The sequence below is a fragment of the Salvelinus fontinalis genome, chromosome 35 (assembly GCF_029448725.1).
Source record: "Salvelinus fontinalis isolate EN_2023a chromosome 35, ASM2944872v1, whole genome shotgun sequence".
NCBI lineage: Eukaryota > Metazoa > Chordata > Actinopteri > Salmoniformes > Salmonidae > Salvelinus > Salvelinus fontinalis.
Genome location: NC_074699.1, coordinates 3,641,083 through 3,665,984, shown reverse-complemented (window position 1 = coordinate 3,665,984; position 24,902 = coordinate 3,641,083). Strand labels below are relative to the sequence as shown.

Sequence of the window (24,902 nt, the reverse complement as noted above, 5' to 3'; positions counted from 1 at the left end):
GCGTTGCATATAATCGATGTGGTGCGTATCGTTGCGCCAATGTGTACCTAACCATATACATCAATGCCTTTCTTAAAATCAATACACAGAAGTATATATTTTTAAACCTAATAAATTTAGCTAAATAAATTTAGCTAAAATAAATCCAGGTTAGCAGGCAATATTAACCAGGTGAAATTGTGTCACTTCTCTTACGTTCATTGCACCCAGAGTCAGTGTATATGCAACAGTTTGGGCCGCCTAACTTGCCAGAATTTTACGTAATTATGACATAACATTGAAGGTTGTGCAATGTAACAGGAATATTTACACTTATGGATGCCACCCGTTAGATAAAATACGGAACGGTTCCGTATTTCACTGAAAGAATAAACGTCTTGTTTTCAAGATGATAGTTTCCGGATTCGACCATATTAATGACCTAAGGCTCGTATTTCTGTGTGTTATTATGTTATAATTAAGTCTATGATTTGATAGAGCAGTCTGACTGAGCGGTGGTAGGCAGCAGCAGGTTCGTAAGCATTCATTCAAACAGCACTTTCCTGCGTTTTGCCAGAAGCTCTTCGCTTTGCTTCAAGCCTATCAACTCCCGAGATTAGGCTGGTGTAACTGATGTGAAATGGCTAGCTAGTTAGCGGAGTGCGCGCTAATAGCGTTTCAAACGTCACTCGCTCGGAGACTTGGAGTATTTATTCCCCTTGCTCTGCATGGGTAATGCTGCTTGTCGTTGTGTTCCTGGTTCGAGCCCAGGTAGGAGCGAGGAGAGGAATGGAAGCTATACTGTTACACTGGCAATACTAAAGTGCCTATAAGAACATCCAATAGTCAAAGGTTAATGAAATACAAATGGTATAGAGAGAAATAGTCCTATAATTCCGATAATAACTACAACCTAAAACTTCTTACTATTGAAGACTCATGTTAAAAGGAACCACCAGCTTTCATATGTTCTCATGTTCTGAGCAAGGAACTTAAACGTTAGCTTTCTTACATGGCACATATTGCACTTTTACTGTCTTCTCCGACACTTTGTTTTTGCATTATTTAAACCAAATTGAACATGTTTCATTATTTATTTGAGGCTAAATTGATGTATTATATTAAGTTAAAATAAGTGTTCATTCAGTATAGTTGTAATTGTCATTATTACAAATACATTTTAAAATCGTCCGATTAATCGGTACCGGCTTTTTTTGGTCCTCCAATAATCGGTATCGGCGTTGAAAAATCATAATCGGTCGACCTCTAATCTCCATATATACTTCCATTGATTAAAAAAAAATAATAATGGTACCGGGTAACTTCAGATGAGTCTTGAGGCCTTGTGGGCATCCTAGAGCAAAACAACCAACATGAACGCGTTTGTGAGAGACTCGCCTTTCCACAGAGAGGGGTCATATTACTGTGTAGTCCAAACTGTTCGGAGGCTACAGACAGAAGTTGGCAGAAGGGGATGTACCAACTTCGTAGAGCAAAACGGAGAACACCATTGGGTTCATGAGTCATCTTTCCACAGAGAAGTCATAATAGTTTTATAGGCCAAACCGTTCAGACGTTTTTGGGAGAGGACCGATCTTCTGGATATCTCATGGTCTGACAAACACAGTTCTTCTAATTCTGCCACCTTTCACCACAGATGTGGAAGGGCGATCTCGGCGAATATGGTGGATTGAGACGCAGCCCATGCAAAAAAAAAACATATCTCTAGCTTAAACGGATGCATTTTGATGGGGATTTATTTATTATGTTAGATTTCCACGCGGCCGCAGAAATTGTAGAAGGGTGAAAAGTCTTGTTCAATCACATTTCAGAATGGCCGCGAGCTGTTCATCAGACCTAGCGGAAGCCGTCACATCAAGAAGCAGACCTTCGTGGTGCATGCTGGGACAGATACCACGGGGGACATCTTCTTCATGGAGGTATGAGAGACACTTTCAGCATTCACTTTCCCAGCCCTTCCTTGTACATACAGTAGGCCTTGTTCATGTTTTCTTTTTATCGTGCCCTCAGAGATGGCCTGACGAGTATCTGAATAGATCAAATTTACAAATCATCGTCAAGAACTGTCAAACTCTGCAATTTGAAGTTTCAGTAGATCTAGCGTTTAGCTCTACAGTGGATATCAAATAATTGCATCCTTTGCCTCTGTCCATTTCCCCCATTCAGGTGTGTGACGACTGTATAGTCCTGCGCAGCAACATCGGCACAGTGTATGAGCGCTGGTGGTACGAGAAGCTCATCAACATGACCTACTGCCCCAAGACCAAGGTCCTGTGTCTGTGGAGACGCAATGGCCAGGAGACCCAACTCAACAAGTTCTACACCAAGAAGGTGAGCCCCTACCGTTAGCGCTTCGAGTACTGAAATGCAACTAGCAATTATGAACACCATGATATCCGTGTTAGTGGAACCTGTGACTAAGGTGACTGCAAATTGTGACTTTCGTGTCCAGACTTTTGTACAGCCACTTTTTGTATTCCATAATCTGAATTCAAATGTTTTGTTGTCTAGTGTCGCGAATTGTATTACTGTGTGAAGGACAGCATGGAAAGAGCTGCTGCCCGACAGCAAAGCATTAAACCAGGTATGTGGGTGTGCACGTTTGGCTGGAGTCTCTTTCTTTGAGGCAGCACCAATGTATTCTTGCCCTGCGTTTTGAAAATGGATAGCCCTAGGCCAGTGGTATTCAAAGTCTGGGTCGGGACCTAGAGGAATTGCTTGTGGGGTCACCAAAATATATTTCAAAGAAATGAAGAGTACAGATTAATGTATGAAACAATATATACAAACGCTTGTGAGAGAGATCATTTGAAAAAGGAATTATTGAATTTGTTGGTTTCTTTTCAATTTGATAAGACAGATGAAAATGTCATGAAATAAAGGTTATTTGTTCATGTAAAAATGGAAATGTGCCGATTTTTAAGGTTGTCATTACATTTGGCCAAAAAAACGGGGTCCCGATGAAGAAGTTTGTATACCGCTACACTAGGGGTTAATAACAGTTAGTAATAGTTCGTAGTCTATGGAGAAGTAGACCTTTGGGATGTAGGAATAACCGAGTGAAGGTGAGCTCTACCCTACTGCTTTATCGTCCAATAAATTCTATAACCATTTGAGTCAATCAGCTGAGTTGGCCAAGTAAAGACTTTTCTGTCTGTTATCACGAACACTTTTCGAAAGGGATGTACAGCGAAATGGATAGGGGAGGGATCCTTTGGTTTAAGCGACCTGTCCCTCTCTCCATAGGGCCAGAGCTGGGTGGAGAGTTCCCTGTGCAGGACATGAAGACTGGCGAGGGAGGACTGCTGCAAGTCACCCTGGAAGGCATCAACCTCAAATTCATGCACAGCCAGGTAGGAGGCCTGTATTACCACACGCACACGCAAAACCATTTAACCTCCTTCCAACCACCGCAATTCTTCTCCTCGTTTTCTTTCTCTCTCACACACACACAACAGTGGCTCACTTCCTCTAAGGTCTCTTTAAAAAACAAACGAGAGAATAGAAGGCATTTATGGTTGTTTATCTTTGGCATTGATACATTTTTATAGCCTACTGACTTGAGTGAAAAAGCAGAGTACATTTTAAAGGTACTTCAGTCACTGTTTTGATCAAGACCTTAGAGGAATAACTCATTTTTGTGCTTTGTCTTTCTATGATTTATTTGTGCAGTCACTAAGATGTATGTTTCAAGATGAAAACACATATCCACTTCTGTTAAAGGCCTCCCGAGTGGCGCAGCGGTCTAATGCATTGCATCGCAGTGCTAGAGGCGTCACTACAGATCCGGGTTCAATCCCTGGCTGTGTTGCAGCCGGCTGCGACCGGGAGAACCATGAGACGGCGCACAATTGGCCCAGTGTCGTCCAGGTTAGGGGACAGTTTGGCCGGCTGGGTTTTCCTTGTCCCATCACGCTCTAGCGACTCCTTTTCGAGGCCGGGGGCATGCACGCGGACTTCAGGTCCCCAGCTGTACACTGTTTACTCCGGGTTAAGGCAGCAGTGTGTCAAGAAGCAGTGCGGCTTGGCAGGTCGTGTTTCGGTGGACGCGTGGCTCTTGACTTTTGCCTCTCCCGAGTCCGTATTGGGAGTTGTAGCGATGGGACAAGACTGTTAACTACCAATTGAATATCATGAAATTTGGGAGAAAAAAGGGGTACATTTTTTAAATTTTAAATAATCATAATTGGACATAATTTTTAAAAAATATATAAATGCTAAAATAGTCTGTTAATAATTAGCATTCTTAGTTGTGGTGCCCAAACCTTGTCGTTTGTGTAAGAGAGATTTGTGCATCAGAGGTAAGACAGATGACCTTGCGCAAAGACTTTTCATTAATAATTGCCATTTTATTTTTCCCTTTTAAAGTTTTGTCCCCTTGACCTGCATATTAAAGTTCGATGAAAAGTACTTCAAGTATTCACAACTTTTGGGGTTGGGGCAATTCCATTTCCTGAATCAACTTGAGTAAGAATATAATTGACCTCAGTCCTCACCACTGTCACAAGTAGATATTTTTGGACCCAAAGGAAATGCTTGGAATCTGAAATAACAATTATAGTGACTGAGGGTCATAGGAGTGGCACTCATTTAATATAACCATAGTGAAGAAACATACTGGACATATCACACTGTAGGATTGGGGCAAAAACACATTGAATCAACACATGGGAATGCCTACTCATAAAGTAATACTCAATTGTAGTAGAATAGAAAACAATGTTTTTGACCACTACTTTCTTTATGAAAGGTCCTAGCTCTTTGAACTGCTTTCTTGATTTCTTTAGATCACACAGTGCACCTAATTGAAAGGAATTAAGGCTAGACATTGGAGTGGCCAATCGAGAGTGTATTTGATAGTGTTGCTTCAAAAAGAAGGCACAAACAGGTTAGAACACAGTGCTATGGTTGAAGAACAGTTTCATCATCATCATCATAGAATTTAACAAGGGTACCACAGTCAATGTTATAATACCCTTCCCCTACTACAGACAACTTAGCCTAATTTGCCTTTTAGGAACAACACATACCTTTGTGCAACCTGATTGTACGATAATGGTCATAGTTCTCATTGAGATGCTGCTTGGAGAGTTCAAACCACCTCTTTTTCCAACGTCAGCTCTGCAGGAGCGTATGCACCAGTAGTAGATGTCATATTCATTAGACCTCATTCATGCAATAAAACATTACAAAAAAACACTTAACTGTCTTGTTGTGAAGAACTTTTAATGCCGAACCATTACATTTTGCCAGTGCAGACCCACCCAAGCTTCCAGTGACAGACATGGGTCACCGTAGGGTTAAATACGCGGGCATGTTACAGAGTGGTGAGGTTGTTATAGGGGGCAGCCTGTTTTGTTGGGGAGGCGATGTGGCTGACTGCCCTCTTGTACCTGTACTACTGAGCTGTTGTTGCCAGCCCTCGTTGCTGGAGGAGGGGGCATGGAGGGCATGGGGGGCGGGAATGGATTCCCAGCAGTCAAAACTGGTTGAAATTATGTCATTACAACCAGAGATTGGTTTTGGTAAACTGGTAGTAATTATGTCATTTTCTGGGTTAGGCCCAGTAACGAACCAAAAAAAAAGTCCAGCTGTTTAAAGTATAGACTAGACCAACTTTCAGTAGTTATTTTTTCATTTTTTTGTACTTTAGTTTAGCACTTCATCATTCCAGTAGAATTTTCTGTGGCAGGTATATTGGCATTGATAGCTGTTAATACGTCAAGTCCCGTCCGTTATGTTGATCGTTTTTGGGGGATAGTGCCGCGCCCTCTTTGAGCGCCGTCCAGTGTTTGTGCTCTTCTGTCCGGTAATAATCCAAACCGTTTCTCTTCCATGCTCTCTCCCCCTGCAAGGAGCGGAAGGTACACAACCTCTGCCGTGTTTGCTTGTTAGCGGTTATGACTTTTTTGTTGGGTTCGTTTTCCTCAATTTCTTTAGCTGTGTGTGGTAAACTTTATGTTATGTGTCCTCATCTCTGTTTTCATATGGAATTTCCATGTATGCTAAGCATTACATGGGTCACAGTGCATTTGCATTAGTAGGGAAAACGGAAATTAATTAGCAGTCGCCATTGCTTCACTGTTGACAACAAATGGCCACAATAGCTTTGCTGATGCACAGTTTAGCTAAGGCACTATAGTGTGAACAAATTGCCATATTATAGTTTCATTCAGCAAGTAATCATTAATAGCACTCACTTCATCATAGACCTTTCCACAATGCATTTCTACTCACCTAACCCCAGCCCATGTAAGCATTCAAACATGGAAACTTCTGTTTTGTGCTGTCCCATTTCATTTTGGTAGCGTTTAAAAGCTTGCATATACCATCTTCTGTATTCTTTCCCTTTTAGTATTGACTAGATGAGAATTTAAACGTTGTTCATTTTCTCTCTGAAATGTTTAATTTCAGCATGTTGTCATTGAGTTACTAATGTTCTGTCTTGTTGTTTTTTTGTTTTTTTTGTTTTAGGTTTTCATAGAGCTGAATCACATTAAAAAGTGCAATACTGTGAAGGGAGTCTTTGTCCTGGAGGAATTTGGTAATTACCACATCTATTGATTCTAGGTCTGTACTCGACACGGCAGTAACTCACGACAAACGCAATCTTGACGCACAGCGTTAGCAACTGCAACGACTCGGGGTTCAGTGGATTCACAACAGCTCTTGCTTACCTCAGGGCAAATTATAGTCAGCGCTAGAGTTAGCTAGTTTCATTTTGCAATTTGAGAAGTCCAGCTCTCACAAATATGAATGTTTGCTTATTTTCAGATTTATTCGCTGAATTATAAAACAAGAGAAAACAGCCTTATTTGTGAGATTTCTGTCTTTATCTTGTGTTTTTAGTTTTTAACCATGAGGTCTTAGGAGTCAGGCCTGCTGTGTTATGATGGAAGACTTGATGCACAGCTTGTTTCTGCATCAGACTTTTGTAAGGATCAAATGTTGGAAATTAGAGCTTTAGGGTAGGAAATCGTTTTTAGGGTTCACTCGACCAAATAAGATGCTATGTGCGTGAGAGGGAAATTCATCAAAGCCCAGAGCAGAGGGAAGCGGAGCCACAGATCGTATTTGAACTGTTTTAAACGCTCATTAGGAATAAAGGACACGTACGTTAATGATGTTCTCAGTTGAAACTGAATTATCTCGCTCGATCTTCAGGATGGAAGGATGCTAACTTGCTGGAAATGGCCACATTTGTGTTGAGTAGGCACAAAAAAATGTTTTCAGAAAGAAAAGGAAAATGTACTTTCTTAGGCACGTTCAGGTAGTATCTCAGCCATTTCAAAACGTTTTCTCTCAATGGTGCCTACTAAATGCGATTAGTGATTCCTTTCCTGAGACCAAGGCTAGTATTTAGAGCATTTCCTTCAAGATGTGTACAGTAGATGGTTTATCGTGTCTGTTTATACTGCCATATTTGAAACAGACAACCAGTGACCAATGAGATTGTTAGGAGAGGCCTAGATCTGTGAGGTTATAGCCCCCATTTATATCAGCGCTGGACTGGGTTACTGCCGTGTCTCTGTGCTGCTTTTGTAACACGTTACCCTCATCCTTGCCGCTATGAAAACCTTCATTCTCCAGCAGGTAAAGTGCTGTCACCTTTCTCTTCTCCTTTCCCTTACGTAAGAGCATTCCTCCTCTCCGTTCCCGCCTTCTCTCATCCCCTTCATTCTTTATGCCGAATCCCCCTCGTTCCTTTCTTGTAAACCTTGGCTGAGTTTCTTCCTGTCCTGACCGTTTATTAAACTGAAACTTTCTGCTCCTCTCCATCACTTTAAAAAAGCAAACCCCTCTAGTGTTGTTTTTTTTCCTCAGTGCTTTGGGGTTTTGAGGCCAAGAAACCTGGCGTCTTGACAATGTGGGGAGCAGAGCGCTTTGACTGCCCCCCATTCCCTCCCCCTTTTTTCCGACCCCTACTTATCATTGTCCCCTCTTTCATAGGTTCACAGTTACTAATGAAAAGTCTGTCCACCGACACTGGCTTTGAGCTTGGTCTACGGAGTTGGGCCTCATTAAAAGGACACTTGGGGATTTTGGCTGTCTACTTCCCCAGAGTCAGATGAACTCGTGGATACCATTTTTATGTCTCTGTTTCCTGCGTGGATGTAGTTTCGTGAGCCCATAAACTTCCAGTCATTGCGCTGACGCCAGTTAGCAACTTCCTTCAAACTGCAAGCAGAGACATAAACATTGTATCCATAAATTAATCTGACAATGGGGATGTAGATGAAGGGCCTCAATGCCAAAATCCCAAAGTATCCCTTTAACAGCTTATGTATTTGTGTCTTTAAGCATTCAGTTTCTTGGTTGACACACTTAGTTTCTTCCCTATAATGTCCTGCTTTGTTTCTTTCCCATTCTCCACATTGTTTTACATTGTTGTTGCTGTACACATTTGCTCACACTGTGTGACACTGATGGTTTTTGTATTTTCAAGCCATTAAGTGGGAGTTCTTTCCTTTTCCGTGGGCCACATATGTCCTTCTTTACACAATCATTTTGATGCCTGTGTTCAAATGGCTTGCTGCTACAAACAGTTGAATCTATTCACCAAGACAAATCTAGAAACAGTAAGTAATGGGGGCAGTAAAAACCACTTTTTAGGGAACAACAGAACCTACACTACCGGTCAAATGTTTGGGGTCACTTATAAGTTTCCTTGTTTTTGAAAGAAAAGCACATCTTTTGTCCATTTAAAATAACATCAAATTGATCAGAAATACAGTGTAGACATTGTTAATGTTGGAAATGACTGTTGTAGCTGGAAACGGCAGATTTTTTTTTATGGTATATCTACATAGGCGCACAGAGGCCCATTATCAGCAACCATATTTTTAAAAGGCTAATTGATAATTGGAAAACCCGTTTGCAATTATGTTAGCACAGCTGAAAACTGCTGTTCTGATTAAAAAAGCAATAAAACTGGCCTTCTTTAGACTAGTTGAGTATCTGGAGCATCAGCATTTGTGGGTTCAATTACAGGCTCAAAAAGGACAGAAACAAATAACTTTCCTTCTGAAACTCGTCAGTCTCTTCTTGTTCTGAGAAATGAAGGTTATTCCATGCGAGAATTTGCCAAGAAACTGAAGATCTCATACAATGCTGTGTACAGAAGGGATTCTGGCTCTAACCAGAATAGAAAGAGGAGTGGGAGGCCCCGGTGAACAACTGAGCAAGAGGACAAGTACATTAGTGACTCTAGTTTGAGAAACAGACTGGCAGCTTCATTAAATAGTACCCCAAAACACCATTCTAAATGTCAACAGTGAAGAGTTCACTCTGGGATGCTGGCCTTCTAGGCAGAGTTCCTCTGTCCAGTGTTCTTTTGCCCATCTTCATCTTTTCTTTTTATTGGCCAGTCTGAGATATGCCGTTTCCAGCTACAATACTCATTTCCAACGTCTACACTGTATTTCTAAATAATTTAGTTTTTTTAATGAACAAAAAAAATGCTTTTCTTTCAAAAACAAGGATATTTCTAAGTGACCCCAAACTTTTGAACGGTAGTGTATATATTTTTTATCAGGTGAGAAACTGAGCCAGCTCATACAGGTATACTGTTTGACATGTACCACAAGGATAAAGCTGGCAGCAAGCTAGAAGCGAGGTCGAAGTTTGGGTGGTTCTCGGAAACGAAGCTAAATAAACAAACTAGCCAGCTGTTTGTCAGAGGTGTTTGCAGTTGGCCGCATGCTGTGGACCGGGCAGACTAAATTCTCTAACTTTGCGAACTCATCTCTGGTGAACTATGCAGACAGTCATCAAGATGGTAGTCTGGTATGCAGACATGGTGGAAACATAACCAAACTGTCCCCAAGTTATATTCACACAAGCAGTTTTCCATCGTTAGCTTGAAAGATGATGGCTAGCTACCTAACTTAGCAGTGGCTGTTTGCCAGTCAGCATAGCTTGTAGAATACTGTGTGTAATGCCCTGGGAGTGCGACCCTAGCCCCTGTGTCTTCGGGTCAAAAAGACGATGCAAGCCGTTGATTCACTGTGTAACCAGAATAATGGTGAATATGTAGTAGTACAAATTTCTACTAGAGAAAAGGAATGATAATACAATATTAGTCATGTCTAATAATTCACTAGATAAAACATTGACATAGGTATACAATAGGAAGTAAGCAGTGAAAATATGCATAAACATACAGAAAAGAATATGCATAAATAGTCATAAGGAATGTACACAAACATAATTGCAAGAATACCTAAGAAATATGCATATGTAATATGTGGTTGGTATATATACATAATAGGTGATACACATGTAAACAATATGCATATAAACCATGCCACTAGGCGAGCTCTGTAATAGCTCTAATTGCAAAGGCTGACTGACATCCGTGAACATGCCAGAAAGGGCGGTGCTAGAAAACGAGAACTCTTAACGGCTGCGTTTCAAACTCAAAGTAGACAGCCCTCGGCCCTGAACTCTAAGCCCTTGACTGGCATTTTACATCGTCACATCCGAGTGTTCCTTAAATGTCCCTTGCCCAAGCGAGGGAGAGTGTTGATCGAAGAGGCAACGTCCTTGGTGGAAATCTTGAAGTTGAGCTTCAAAACAACCAACCTAAGGCTATTAATGTTAACGACGCTGGGCCTATTGTACGTTGGCTTATGGGACTCCCAATCACGTCCGGTTGTGTATACAAATTTCAGAATTCCCCAAAAATATGTTTATGAATCTACTGTTTATAGGCTCCTCACTATGAGACTAAGCCAATTTTACAACGCTAAAATCAATGTTGTCTAGATATATTTTTTATCAAGTTAGGTTCATTTTTTCTGGCATGCCGAAAAAGCAGCCTTGTTGATTAAATGTATAACTTTGCGGCCACCAGAGTTTGACATGTGACTACAGTTTGCATTGAATTGTGGGTCATATCAACCCTGCAAGTGACAAATTCTTCACTCGCTCCGTCAAGCAAAATCGAGGGCCAAGGGGGCAACGTTTGTGAATTTGACCTCCATTTAAGGTGGCAATCAAACTACATCCGGTTTCAATGGGGATTCCCCGAGGGAATGTTACTAGACCAAGGGCTGATGGGGTAAAAATCGCGTATTTGGACTGCAGCCTAGTGAGTGCCTTATTTTTCCATAGAGATTAACAGGCACAAATGGTGAACTGCCTAAATGGCCTACAGTTACATACAACACTGTAGAATAGGAATGTACAGGCACAAATAACATGCAGGGTGTAAGCATACATGGTAACAAAAGGGATAGAAGTAAGATTTGATGGAATATAAACCTGTACATGGCTGTAATGGATATAACAAAATACTGTTCTGACCACGGTTTACCTCAACGGTGAATAGACCAGTCAGAGGAACAGTAATGGAAGCCTACATAATATGCAGCGAAACAAGGAAGGTGAACTATATGTTGTAACCCAATACTGATATATTCATTTGTAATAGACAATATATAAAGGTGAGTAGCAAGGCTACATTAACTGGGAACTAGCATAGGCTGACCGGGATAAGTTGGCAAAGGCAAGATGGCAATGACGCAGTATAAAGTTATCTGTGGGGATATACAACAGGCATAGCAAAAAATATTGTAATCAGATTGTAGATACTTTAGAGGATTACATATGACAACGTTTTCTCTCAATTCAGCATTGGGAAAAGGACACAGTCAGAGACTACAATGACAATCACCAAATGCATTTGGAAACTTTTTGTCTTCTTCTCGGTAGTGATGCATGGGTAATATCACTGGGGAAGCCAGGACCATGCGGACGCCTCCGAGCGATCGGGGAGGCTGTTTGGAATATTTATCTGACAGGATTAAAAAAGTGTCACCCCTACTTCTAAAACCAAAGTTGCGCCCCTGAATTCAACCACACCTTTGTTTCATCCCAAAACCGGAGAGCGACATCTGTCCGGTGAAGTCCACAAAGTATATGGCATGTAACAAACAGTTACGTGACCTACAGCATGGTCAAGCAAGTTAATGTTTACGACATTTTCGGACAACTAAACTATTGATTTAGAACTAAGGAGAGTTACCGCAAGTTGCAAAGAAAACAGGAGCTGCCTCCATTATTCCAGCACCATTTCAACTTCAACATCATCAAATCATCTATGCCTAGTCTAGTAGTGACAACTAAAATATACCAAAAACAATATAGTCTGATCAACATAAGCTAAATATGATGTGGCTGTCCATTGTTCTGATTTGTGTGTATGCAGAGAAAAACATGTTGACTCACCCTACTACAAGCGTTTCACTACACCCGCAATAACATCTGCTAAATATGTGTATGTGACCAATACGATTTGATTTGTAGAGAAACACCAATGCCATCCTCCTCTCATTCATGTTGACGAAACGGTATATGACTGTCATACAAAATACACTTTTATTTTTTGTTGTCCTAGGCTACCTGGCTAAAATGCTTGCTCGCTAGCCTAACTTCCTTTTCGTGGGCAACATTAGCTAGTTAACATTATCCTTCTACATATACAGTAGCTACATAGCTATTGAACTTCCAACCTCTCAGTCCAGGGGCACAATGTCTGAATTTATGGCTGGATCAGAATTGCTTTTATAATCATTGGCCAATACGGAGAATTAAGTAAAACCAAATCCCTATCTCCATCCATGGCAAGGAAATGGCCAATTTTAGCTAGCTATCCACCGTAGGACAACACAAGATGCAACAATTGAAGTTGTTTCTGTCAATTATGTATTTTTCTTGAAGCGATGTGAAAGAAGTGAAGCCAAATTCAAACTGGCGTCCCTTGATACTTTTTTTTGGTGCGCCAGGAGCATTCACAGTTGAGCTCACTCAGTTCAGCGGAACGCTGATTGGCTATTATTTTCATTACAAAATTATCAAGGGAGGCCAAATGTTCGCTGGCTTCCCTTGCATTCAATGCTACGGGAGGCAACAATGTCATACTCTTTAAGACTGTAACTCTGTGTTTTTTGTCGCACTGCTTTGCTTTATCTTGGCCAGGTCGCAGTTGTAAATGAGAACTTGTTCTCAACTGGCCTACCTGGTTAGATAAAGGTGAAATAAATCAAAAATTAATTAAAAAGACCAGACAGCATCAGATAGATGGCCTACACATACGGAGACAAAGGGGCGCTGTGTCGCTCTCTCGGATGCTTTCTCCATGATATACATTCAGCCTCTTGCGAATTGAAGGACAATTCTGAAAACACAAAGAGACGAAAGATATATTTCTTTGTCAATTTTTCAAGGAAGCCAGGCTTCCCTTGGTATCCATGACTACACACCACTGCTTCTAATGCCTCATAAGGGGTAAGTAATCCAAAAGTAATCAACTATGTTACTGAGTTTGGGTAATCCAAAGGTTACTTAACTGATTACAATTTTGGACAGGTAGTAACAGATTACAATAAGAAAGTAACCTACCCAACCCTGCTGGTGACTGAGGGAGATGGGGATTCTTCATTCTTCTAGTGCACTAGCTAGCTTATTAGCTGGCTAGCTACCTACAGTGGCTTTCTTAGCGCATTATTGAACTTCGCTTCGCAAAGACTATAATTTGAGATGATTTACGAAGAACGTATTTTGCCTACAAGAACCACCCAAAGTTGCACTTTGATTCTACTGTCCTTCCCCCTTAAATATCAAATATATTTGCTAGACCTAGCAGTGGCAGAAAGGTAATTTTGAAAATGCCACACATTTTCAGATAGTATATGAGAGTATCCACCGTCTTAGACTTCAGATTTTCATCATGCCCAAGTGAAGCGTGTCCGTGTTTTTGATTCGATCCAATCTAGCATATGCCCAAAGCAAATCAGGTAGCATAATTTTCGAGCTAAGTATGAACTCTGAACCAGTTCAGTACTTGTGTGGACTCTTGGCCCACAGCCTCTTTTGCGTAACCTCTCATAGTCTGAAAACTCTAATCACATGCTACACCCGCTGCAACCCCCAGCTCTAACACTCTTTCTTGAAGGGTGGTTTCAACCTCTTGAATCCTTTGTTTTGTCTCTTGCACCTGCACTTGTAGTTCCTGAAACTAAAGAAGTGGTGATCCACAAGTACAAGACACCCATGGTGAGTTAAACTCTTCCGCTCTTGTAGCTGATGCCATACCCTTGGCATTCAATAGCCACCAGATCTGTTTTAACAGTACTGCGTTGCATATACAGTTGAAGTCGGAAGTTTACATACACTTAGGTTGGAGTCATTAAACTCATTTTTCAACCACTCCACAAATTTCTTGTTAACAAACTATTTTTGGAAAGTCAGTTAGGTCATCTACTTTGTGCCTGACACAATAATTTTTTACAGACAGATTATTTCACTTATAATTCACTGTATCACAATTCCAGTGGGTCAGAAGTTTACATACACTAAGTTGACTGTGCCTTTAAACAGCTTGGAAAATTCCAGAAAATGTCATGGCTTTAGAAGCTTCTGTTAGGCTAATTGACATCATTTGATTCAATTGGAGGTGTACCTGTGGATGTATTTCAAGGCTTACCTTCAAACTCAGTGCATCTTTGCTTGACATCATGGGAAAATCAAAAGAAATCAGCCAAGACCTCAGCAAAAAATTGTAGACGTCCACAAGTCTGGTTCATCCTTGGGAGCAATTTCCAAACGCCTGGAGGTACCACGTTCATCTGTACAAACAATAGTACGCAAGTATAAACACCATGGGACCACGCAGCCGTCATACCGCTCAGGAAGCAGACGCGTTGTCTCCTAGAGATGAACGTACTTTGGTGCGAAAAGTGCTGTTGTTCTGGGATTGATTTGCAAAGGACCTTGTGAAGATGCTAGACGAAACAGGTACAAAAGGATCTATATCCACAGTAAAATGAGTACTATATCGACATAACCTGAAAGGCCGCTCAGCAAGGAAGAAGCCACTGCTTCACAACCACCATAATAAACCCAGACTATGGTTTGCAACTGCACATGGGGACAAAGCTTTTTGGAGAAATGTCCTCTGGTCTGATGAAACAAAAATAGAACTGTTTGGCCATAATGATCATCGTTATGTTTGGAGGAAAAAGGGGGAGGCTTGCAAGCCGAAGAACACCATCCCAACCGTGAAGCACGGGGGTGGCAGCATCATGTTGTGGGGGTGCTTTGCTGCAGGAGGGACTGGTGCACTTCACTTCATAAAGCTTGGTCGCAAATGGGTCTTCCAAATGGACAATGACCCCAAGCATACTTCCAAAGTAAAATGGCTTAAGGACAACAAAGTCAAGCAATTGGAGTGGCCATCACAAAGCCCTGACCTCAATCCTATAGAAAATTTGTGGGCAGAACTGAAAAAGCGTGTGTGAGGCAGGAGGCCTACAAACCTGCTCTGTCAGGAGGAATGGGCCAAAATTCACCCAACTTATTGTGGGAAGCTTGTGGAAGGCTACCCAAAACATTTGACCCAAGTTCAACAATTTAAAGGCAATGCTACCAAATACTAATTGAGTGTATGTAAACTTCTGACTCACTGGGAATGTGATAAATCACTCTGTACTGTTATTCTTACATTTCACATTCTTAAAATAAAGTGGTGATCCTAACTGACCTAAGACAGGGAATTTTTACTAGGATTAAATGTCAGGATTTGTGAAAAACAAAGTTTAAATGTATTTGGCTAAGGTGTATGTAAACTTTCGACTTAAACTGTATGTCCTGACATGATTATGAAGAGTAATCCCTTTGACATAACTGCTAAAATGCATGTAATATTCATTTTTTTCAAGGAGCCTTTTTATTTAATCTCTAAGTATTTTAAAATAATGTAATCCCCTTATTGTTCATAACGATTAGTGTAAATTCTACAGAGCCATGACATCAAATAATAAAGTGAAAGGTGGCAGAAGTAGTATAACTATGCCACAGGTAGCTTGACCTTTTTCTTTCTCTCAAACAGGCACACCAGATCTGTTACTCCGTCCTCTGCCTTTTCTCCTACGTGGCTGCGGTGAAGGGGAAGGAAGCAGAAGGCAAGCCCAAGCTTCTATCTCCAAGACCCCTGGCCAGCTAGTCTACGACCGCCCCCCATCCCCCCCGTGCCTCTCACTCTGCAACAAAGTGGAATCTCGGTCCTACTATGACATTGAGTTCTATGACACACACCTCTTTACTCCTCTTTGCACCCTGTAAGTACATCTCCAAGAAATACCCTCTCCTCTTTGCGCCTCGCCATGTAAGTAAAATCCCTATGTTGTGTGTATGTATATGTGAACCCTGGTCTGTGGCATCGTGTGTACCCTTCCCAACGATGGTCACGTCCACTAGGCTCCTCCCATACAGGCCCAGCCTGATGTCTTGGCCGTAAGCTTGCTTGATCTTCAAGGTGAGGTCCGTCCGTCCCCCATCTCTGTCCCCTCTGAGACAGTGTCCTTCTCTCGTCCTGGCCTGCTGCCAAGGTCTCATTGGTTGTTTTTAATGGGATGGAGACAGTAAGGGGGAGGGGTGTGAGGCACAGCTCTGCAAGTTGATAAGAAAGCAACCAACCGCCCCGTCCACACTCTGCTCCACTCCCTATGACTGTGATGAATATTATATGTGCTACTACTGTAAAACTCCAGTCTGTCCAAGTCCAAACCGGTGAAACGTTTAAAAAGCATTCTAGTACTGACGGTTGTCACTTTGTTAATAAATGCTACTTCTGCATGGTGCATCAAACACTGCACGTAAAAGCTTTTATTCCTTTTGATCCCAAAATATCTTGTGTGGTCCAAGATGTGTGCATCTCTCTTTAGCTTGCCCAGTGAGGCTAAACTACTGTCAAATGTCTTGTCTGTGGTCCTCTGTATTGAATTGCATGTTACTATGGAGAGAAAAAATGCTGTACATTCCACCATAAGATGTTTTGCAAAGTGTGGTTTATTCACTAGATGTGCAATACTTTACGTAGTTCGCCAGAGCCTGATCATTGTTCAGATTTTTTTTAAATCTTGGCAATTCTGGCTTACAAAGAGCAAAGATTGTAAAAAAGGACTTCATTGTCGTACATATTTATTGAAGTAAATAAATATGATGACCTATTGTTTATATGTGCGAAATCACTATTTGGAGATTGTAGAGATGTGTAAACCTACTGCTGTTATGGTTTTGTCTGTTGGAGAGGTGTGTTAAGTCTTCATGTTGTGTCTGTATTGTAGTAAGATAAATAAATCCAATCTAGCCCAACTGTAAGTGGTGCATACATGCAGTGTGTTGTTTTGCCAGATCAGCAATATATGAATAATACGATATGATCAGGATATTGTTTTTAATGTTTACGTGGCTTTTATTTTTTAGAGATGAAATGCGTGTGTAAGAAAAATATTGTTACAACTTCCATGAGAGGTATTTAAAGGTATTTCATTCTTGACAATAAAAACACTGGTGTAAATATGAGAGTAGCTGGATGAGGATTGTCTCAAAACGGTAACAGAACATAATAGTATAGTTTGTTAGACTAGTTACATATAATGAGAACATTACGAAACGGGAGCATTTGAAACCAACCAACCCTATTATTGTGTTAGCTAGCCTACTGCTGTTGAGAGAGAAAGTGATGGAATAATTGAAAAGGTTGTAAATATTTGTGTTTGAAATAAGTATTTATAGAACATGTACAGCTTTGGCAATATCAAAATAAAAGTTGTCAACTAAAGCCCTCCATTTTGTCTCAAAGTTTGGATGAACACCAAAATGATGTAGCACATATCCAATGTGCATACATATATTTGGAAAACATAAGAATGAAATCTAGAGTAATATTTGTGAAGATTTAATGCAATACTAGCATGGTCTCAGACAATACCCTTTTTTTAAATTAACACATTTGTGAAGGCACTGACTCCCATATCACCTGAAATTATTACAATGAGTGCTGTTAGCATTAACTATATTGGTAATAAAGAATAGACGATTGTAACTGAATAGCAAATATTTGTTTGTACTGGAACTGGAGTAAATGCCAAGTTGCACAATGTGGCTTTCAACATGCACGTGTACTGAAGAGGACGAGTTATTTATAATAAAGGGTTACATGGAGAAAATCAAACCTCTTTAAAATGAAAATGGAGTGCCCTCCCTTCTGCAAAATATATTGTACCTGCACCTTAGATACGCACTTTTATAAACTGTTCTTCATCCTGTAAGCATTACATGGCAATGCCGGAATTTTGATATCGCACTGTGCTGCGGGCCAGAAGCATGCAGACCACCATGGACAAGAGTAGCCTAGGGGTGGAAACATCTCCTTTTATAGTAAAAGCATTGCATTAATCGATCATATTTGCCAGGTTTAAAAAAAAAAAAAAAAAAGAAGCCTTTTATAAAAATGTAATTAAATTCATAATTTCACATGTATTTTTAAATACCACACAAATTACCGAAATTTCATTCTAAACATTAGCAGAGAGGCTTAAGTGTTAATCTTACAATATTTCTCCAATGCCAAATCCGTGTCTTGTTTGCAAATAATTAAATCTGAGACGTCATTAGGAATCTAAACATGGTACTTTCAAAAGTTTGACCTACCTTTCCAACCCAGACAGAGTAGGCCTACCTTTCCAACCCAGACAGAGTAGGCCTACCTTTCCAACCCAGACAGAGTAGGCCTACCTTTCCAACCCAGACAGAGTAGGCCTACCTTTCCACCCCAGACAGAGTAGGCCTACCTTTCCAACCCAGACAGAGTAGGCCTACCTTTCCAACCCAGACAGAGTAGGCCTACCTTTCCAACCCAGACAGAGTAGGCCTACCTTTCCAACCCAGACAGAGTAGGCCTACCTTTCCAACCCAGACAGAGTAGGCCTACCTTTCCAACCCAGACAGAGTAGGCCTACCTTTCCAACCCAGACAGAGTAGACTTACCGACGCATCAAAATGTAAGCTTTAACTGCTGGCTTCTGTTCTTCTGTGGTTTAAACATTATTTTAGCCTACAGAAAGTGAATAGCTTAATCAATTGATAGTGGCAGAATTAAATTACTTCCCAAGCAAAGTCTTATGTCTTATCGGGCTATAAAAAGGTTGAATCTCAGCCTCAATGTCAAAAAAACGAAACAGTGATATTCCCATATGCATGAAGTAATGTCTTTCCCGGGTATTTTACACCTTCATGCTTGTTTCTGAACACAAGCATAAAGCATCTCGGGACAAGGCACTGTTATACATCACTTTATATAAATCGGATCAGTTTAATTTTATTACAAATCTTAAGCGAACAAAAGTCGGTGCTTTTTGCTATTTTCTTTAATAAAAGGTAGGACGATGGCATCCCCTTTCATACCCCGTCAATTCGTATCCCCTTTCATACTCCGTCAAGTCTTGGTTTTAACTTAACAGCCTGTCATTGACATAGAGGTTGGAGTAATTGAGCGACAAATCTATGGATATAGCATTCTATTGCCTAATTTCATCTATCAAACAGGTAGGCCTACCTCTTATTTCTTAAATAGGAAGAAATTGGTTCCAACACAAAGACCTCTTGTTGTTAGCAAAGTCTCATTCAAATGAAGACTGCTGAAATGAATTATGCCTACTTTCAGCACCATGAGCTGTCTATTTCTGATTGATTGATACGGTGGCTGCTGCTTCAAGTTTCAGCGACACGATGTAAGTTACTCGAGTCTGGCTTCTTGTGAGGTCAATGACTCTGATAAATACATAATGGGCGAGAAATATTGTTGCGCTCTCCTTCTCAAACTGAACAGAACATAGACTAGTCCATACTAGCTAGTCCATTTTGACATTTGTAGAAGCCTCCTGAACTGCCACTGTAGCCCTACACAGCACAGCCATTGGTTAGGCAGCACACAAAAACGTTTTTGATCAGCCAGAGCAGGCAGGGGCTCCGGATTGGAATATCCATTGCGGTGTGTAACGCAGCCTAGTTGTATTTACACCATCATCAGCCATCTTAGAAATATAACTTTGCTCTGTGCTTCTCTGAGCATGCACTTCGTAGCCTATAGGCTATGGATCATTTGATGGAGACTACACTAAAGAGTCTATATGCACACTTGATATTGAGCACCCAGCGAAAAATCTGAGAAAAGTTATTCTAAAACATTGATAAATTACATGACCCTCCCCCTGGACTAGATAACAAAAAAAATACTAAACCCTCCCCTTGACTGAAATTGAAAAAGCATGACCTTCACCCAATTTCATTCAGGTAACCATTCTGTAAATTTAGATTAATCCCATAGCTTATGCTTTTATCCAAACTTGCATGTGCATACATTTTACGTACGAAGAGTTATTGTAAAGAAAGTTATTAAAAAATGATTGATTTGTGGGGCTGATACTAGTGCTATACACTTTTTTTGTCTTAAGGTTAGATGGCTGAAACTGAACTATACTACTGGATACAAGAGGTAGAAAAAACTTCATCACCTCTTGTTGACGTGACACCCTTAAGACATTGATGTAGTAAAGTGCTGCCAAATTATGACCACCAGAACACAGGCCGATAGAAAAATAGATTAGAGCAAAGGGAAAGATAGGTCAATATTTTCGCTTACACAACCCTAGGAACAAAGACACTATAGTCTACCGGCTTCATACAGTAAGACAGATTCTTCATAGGTATGCTACTCATAAACAGCTTCTATGCCTCTGTTAGCACTTATAAAGGGGAGTGTGTATCATTTAGGAGTGCTCAACCCTTTTCCCCATCTTCTTGCACTTTGCCCAATTGTCACTCTGTTCAAAAAACTGGCAGCCATCTTGACTCACACACGAGTAGCCGTAGCCCACTAGACAATTAGCATCTGCCTCTTTTGGCCGCTCAGAAATTCTGTAGATCAGGGCTCTCCAACCCTGTTCCTGGAGAGATACCCTCCTGTAGGTTTTCACTCCCAGTTGCAACTAAACTGATTCATTCAACTTATCAACAAGCTAATTAATAGAATCAGGTGCACTAGATTAGGGTTGGAGTGAAAACCTACATGACGGTAGCTATCCAGGAAAAGGGTTGGCGAGCCCTGTTGTAGATTGATGCGGTTCTATATAGTTGAAGGAGGCTTCGCTCTGGGGGCTTGGCGGGTCTAGCTCTCTCCGTGGACAGACTTGCAGAGTATCCGCAGGCGAGACATGACTTCGTCCCAGTCCAGGTAGGCTCCCTCCAGGTGCCTCACCCGGTCTGGGTGGCTCTGAAAGCTCTTCCGCCCATGGAGCAGGCGCCAGTTGTCAAAGGTGACCAGGTCGCCTGCAGGAGGAGGTGGAGGGAAATGGCGACTCAGTACTCAACCAATGTTATACAGATATTTCAAGATGAAAGTTCAAACGAATAGGCTAATAGGCTAACGAATACTAGCACTCTTAAGTGCTAGTACAGTATGTCACATAAAAGATTAGTCATAGACGGTAAGTCTACCATCTCTACAACATTTGTAACTACAATGAATTAAATATTTTACAATACAATCCTATTCACATTGGCAACTTTTATCCAGGGAAGCTTCACTTGAACTGCTAATGTTGAAGGGGCACACTCATGCACACACACTAACCAGGCTCCATCTTGTAGGTGAGCATGTTTTCTGGTCGCGTCATCAGCTGGACGTAGGCCTTGAGGGAGCTGTAGAAGGCCTGGACCTGGTGCAGGGGGAGGTCCAGCACAGAGTCCCTGGTGGCATTGTTGTAGTTGATCCGGACCACCCGCCCATCACTGTCAACACTGCTCAGAGAGAGGAGGGGTGCCACTGTTAGTAAGTGTGTGTGTCAACCTTTAAAAAACGATGAAAAAGATTGCATGTTGGACATCTAGGCCTTGTTGCATAATCAGACTCGGCAGTTGTCAAGTGTCAGATGTACATATCTGACACAATCGCATAAGAACGATCAGTAGCAGTATATATCAATTCCCACAGTGACCTTGCTTGCTCACTTAAAATCATCTTCTTACCCATCAGTTGCAGGCTATGTTCCCTCAAAAAATGTTGGGCACTGAGCAACATTCTGTGCAACTTCCGGGGCGCGTTTACAGTGAACACTGAGGCTGTACCTGCTTTAAGTTACAGTTTTAACAGTGGCTGGCTATTTGATCATAATGTAGGTCCTACTAGAGTGGCCTACCATCAAAAACAATGAGAAAAAATGCATCGCATAACAGCCTACAGTAGCAGCAAATGTGTGATATGGAATGTAGGTCTGTCTACATTCCATGAGACTTTTGAAAAAAAAAGGCTTGATATTAACCTGTTTAGCTACTTGTCCTTCAGACAAGGAGGTGACTGAAAATGTTGTGTGATTTGATGCAAGAATCCACAAAATTCATTATTATTCCTGACTAGCTTTTCAAAGATGACTAGAAATGCACACATTTTGTGCTCTTGTAGGAAGCAACCGCTCCCCCATCGTTGACAAAACATTAGCTATAACTGGGCTAATAACTCACTAACGAGCAAAGAATATGAACAAATGTGCACAGGTGGCTACATGCAGCCCTCGCTTTGATCTCAAAACAAGCGCATCTACACACAACCACTCACGCTGTAAACACAGTCCAGTTCAAAGTGAATGGCACAGATCCATATATGGCAATTCAAAGTGAATGGCACAGATCCATATATGGCAATTATATAATTGCCATATATGGATCTGTGCCATTCACTTTGAACTGGACTGTGTTTACAGCGTGAGTGGTTTGTGTAGATGCACACAACATGTGTCCTGCTGATATTTATTCTGCACAGCAGTCCAAGGGGAGCTGCGCTCCTGCGCACAGCTTAGAGTGAACATTGGTTGAAGGTTGTGTATTATACATTTATATTGCGGTTTAAATTCTGAGCAGCAGATGGCGACACATATCCATCAAGCTCCTAAATCACATCCATGTAGCTTTAAAATAATCCTGGGAATGTGACTGACTGTCTGTCTGTCTGTTTGTCTGTCTGTGTGTATTTTGGTCCATGTGCTACCTGGAGCAGTTCTAGACTGACCTCCTGTCAAGTCACATTAATATGTAAGCTGAGTGATGTCTCTTATGTGTGCGAAAAACAAGCCAATGCATCCATGTCTTATGTATTTGAATGGTGTGGCGCTCACTCACTCTATGATGTGGTTCTTGGACTGCACCATGAAGTCGCAGTAGTCGGACCCTGTGTCGGTGAAGTCCACCCGCAGGGAAGTGAGGGTCCTGAAGGCCTCGGGGTCTTCTCTCCTCAGTTGATCTGCCATGTGGAAGCCGTCCACCGCTTCACTCTCCCCGCCCTCGCCAGCCTGGCTCAGGCAATGCAGGAACTGCACCTGCAAACAGCCATACAGGATATTAGTACCGTTGCTAACAGCCATCCCATATAGGAAACATACATCTTACAATATGGGGGGTGGGGACTGTGTGCAGTAAACTGCTTAAAATATATATATATATATATTTTGTGTGTGCGTGTGTGCGTGCGTGCAAGAGTGTTTCATCCAGATATGACTCAGGTGTCTGACCGATAGTGGGATAGGAGAGGATTAATGTAGATTTCATGAACATGATGGTGGATACTGTCTACTCACTCCAGGTGGGTAGTGCAGTGCTGGATAGTCAGTGTGGAGACTGAGTTTGCCAGAGGTGTAGGCCACGTTGTTAGCCTGGGATTTGTCCTGCACCTGCCATGTGTGCCTGAAAAAGGAATGAGACAAGTTGAGAAAGGTCCATTATTAATGATTATTAACTAATTGTCTAATCACAAAGGTGTTGAGCACTAATGGCCAAGGCATTATCTTTGGAAACATTAAAAAGGTTCAAGAGCAACAGGACATGGAAAAAGTTACTCATCGTCCTACATTTCTAGTATTTTGTTAAATGGATACTGTTGAAATAGTATGTCAATTGTGACCCGATTCAGGAAACTAGGTGTATGTCGCAAGTCACGACTTCACAGGAGAAGCGTTTGAACGTACTTTTTTTTTTTAATCAAAATGTGTTTTCAGCCAGAAGTGCCTTCTCGAACATGTGAACTTTCATGCCATCTGTAAATACGAATAAAGTTGTTAAATTAAGAGCCTTGTTGGTTTAGCTAAAGAAAAAGTCAGGAACCTTCCCGCTAGCCATGATTGGCTGGTAAAATGAGTGGGCTGGACATGCCGAGAGATGAGTTTCAGATTGTTCTGCGGTGTAGCATCTTGTGTCTATAAAATTAGCTGCTAGATATGCATAAATAATCCTTTCTACTACAGTTTTTTTCTAAAGAGATAACGTTAGCCATGGAGAACTGCAAATATGTTGCTACTGCTCTCAATAACGTTGCTGCCCTGAATTTATCAGGGGCTATCGACAAAGGTCAGTGGGAAAAAGTTGTGATGGACTACTTTCTGGAGGACGATCGTGCCATGCTGACTCTGAAAATGAATCAGACAATGAAGACATCCCTGACTTAGGTAAAAACCTTTTCATTGAAGAAGACATTCTAGAGTCTTCTGATGACAGTGATGGCGAGGAAACGGCGATCAACAGTGTTATCACGGAAGAAGAACACCGAGTTTTGAAATCAGTGGAACATAACGGGCCAAACAAGCTGTGCAAACTAAATGGAAACGACACAGGACATCTTATTTAATGAAACGGGTTGCAGTCTGCCGTGAAGCTCTCATCCATGTAGATGGGTAAGAATCTAGCTACAGTTTCAGACATTATACATTTCTAATTTTGTCAGAAAGTTGTTTTCCTTGAAAGTTAAGACTTGCTGTTAGCTAGCCAGCTGGAGTTTGATGGCTGGCTTGCTAGCTAACGTTAACATTGAACCTAACTTATTTGGTTAACTTTAGCTATGACAATTGGTTTGTATTGCTAGTAACGTTACTCTATGGATTGGGATTATAGTTCATTTTTTAGCTAGCTAACGTTAATGTAACATGTCCAAACATAAGACCCCAAGTTAAAGCTTGCTGTTAGCTACCTAACGTTAGCTGAGGTTAGATGACTGGCTGGCTTGCTAGCTAACA

At 41.2% G+C, this 24,902-nt stretch overlaps 2 protein-coding genes across 23 annotated transcripts in view; one reads left to right on the top strand and one right to left on the bottom strand.

Moving 5' to 3' along the window:
* Positions 1–17,626, top strand: part of LOC129834252 (MAP kinase-activating death domain protein-like) — an 83,626-nt gene extending 66,000 nt beyond the window's left edge. For 21 of the 22 annotated variants that reach the window (XM_055899066.1, XM_055899086.1, XM_055899084.1 and 18 more), the window contains 7 exons: positions 1,812–1,919; positions 2,167–2,331; positions 2,512–2,584; positions 3,247–3,353; positions 6,475–6,544; positions 14,012–14,058; positions 15,893–17,626. In XM_055899066.1, coding sequence (XP_055755041.1) covers positions 1,812–1,919; positions 2,167–2,331; positions 2,512–2,584; positions 3,247–3,353; positions 6,475–6,544; positions 14,012–14,058; positions 15,893–16,006 — 684 coding nt within the window. In that variant the 3' untranslated portion in view covers positions 16,007–17,626. The remainder of the gene's footprint in view (positions 1–1,811; positions 1,920–2,166; positions 2,332–2,511; positions 2,585–3,246; positions 3,354–6,474; positions 6,545–14,011; positions 14,059–15,892) is intronic. The other variant, XM_055899080.1, reaches the window with a different exon arrangement.
* LOC129834255 (gamma-butyrobetaine dioxygenase-like) overlaps positions 17,234–24,902 on the bottom strand; it is a 27,992-nt gene continuing 20,323 nt past the window's right edge. Inside the window, exons 5-8 of the mRNA XM_055899088.1 lie at positions 23,475–23,580; positions 23,020–23,216; positions 21,479–21,645; positions 17,234–21,174 (exon numbers count right to left, since the gene is read on the bottom strand). Of these exons, the coding sequence (XP_055755063.1) occupies positions 21,014–21,174; positions 21,479–21,645; positions 23,020–23,216; positions 23,475–23,580 (631 nt within the window). The 3' untranslated portion in view covers positions 17,234–21,013. The remainder of the gene's footprint in view (positions 21,175–21,478; positions 21,646–23,019; positions 23,217–23,474; positions 23,581–24,902) is intronic.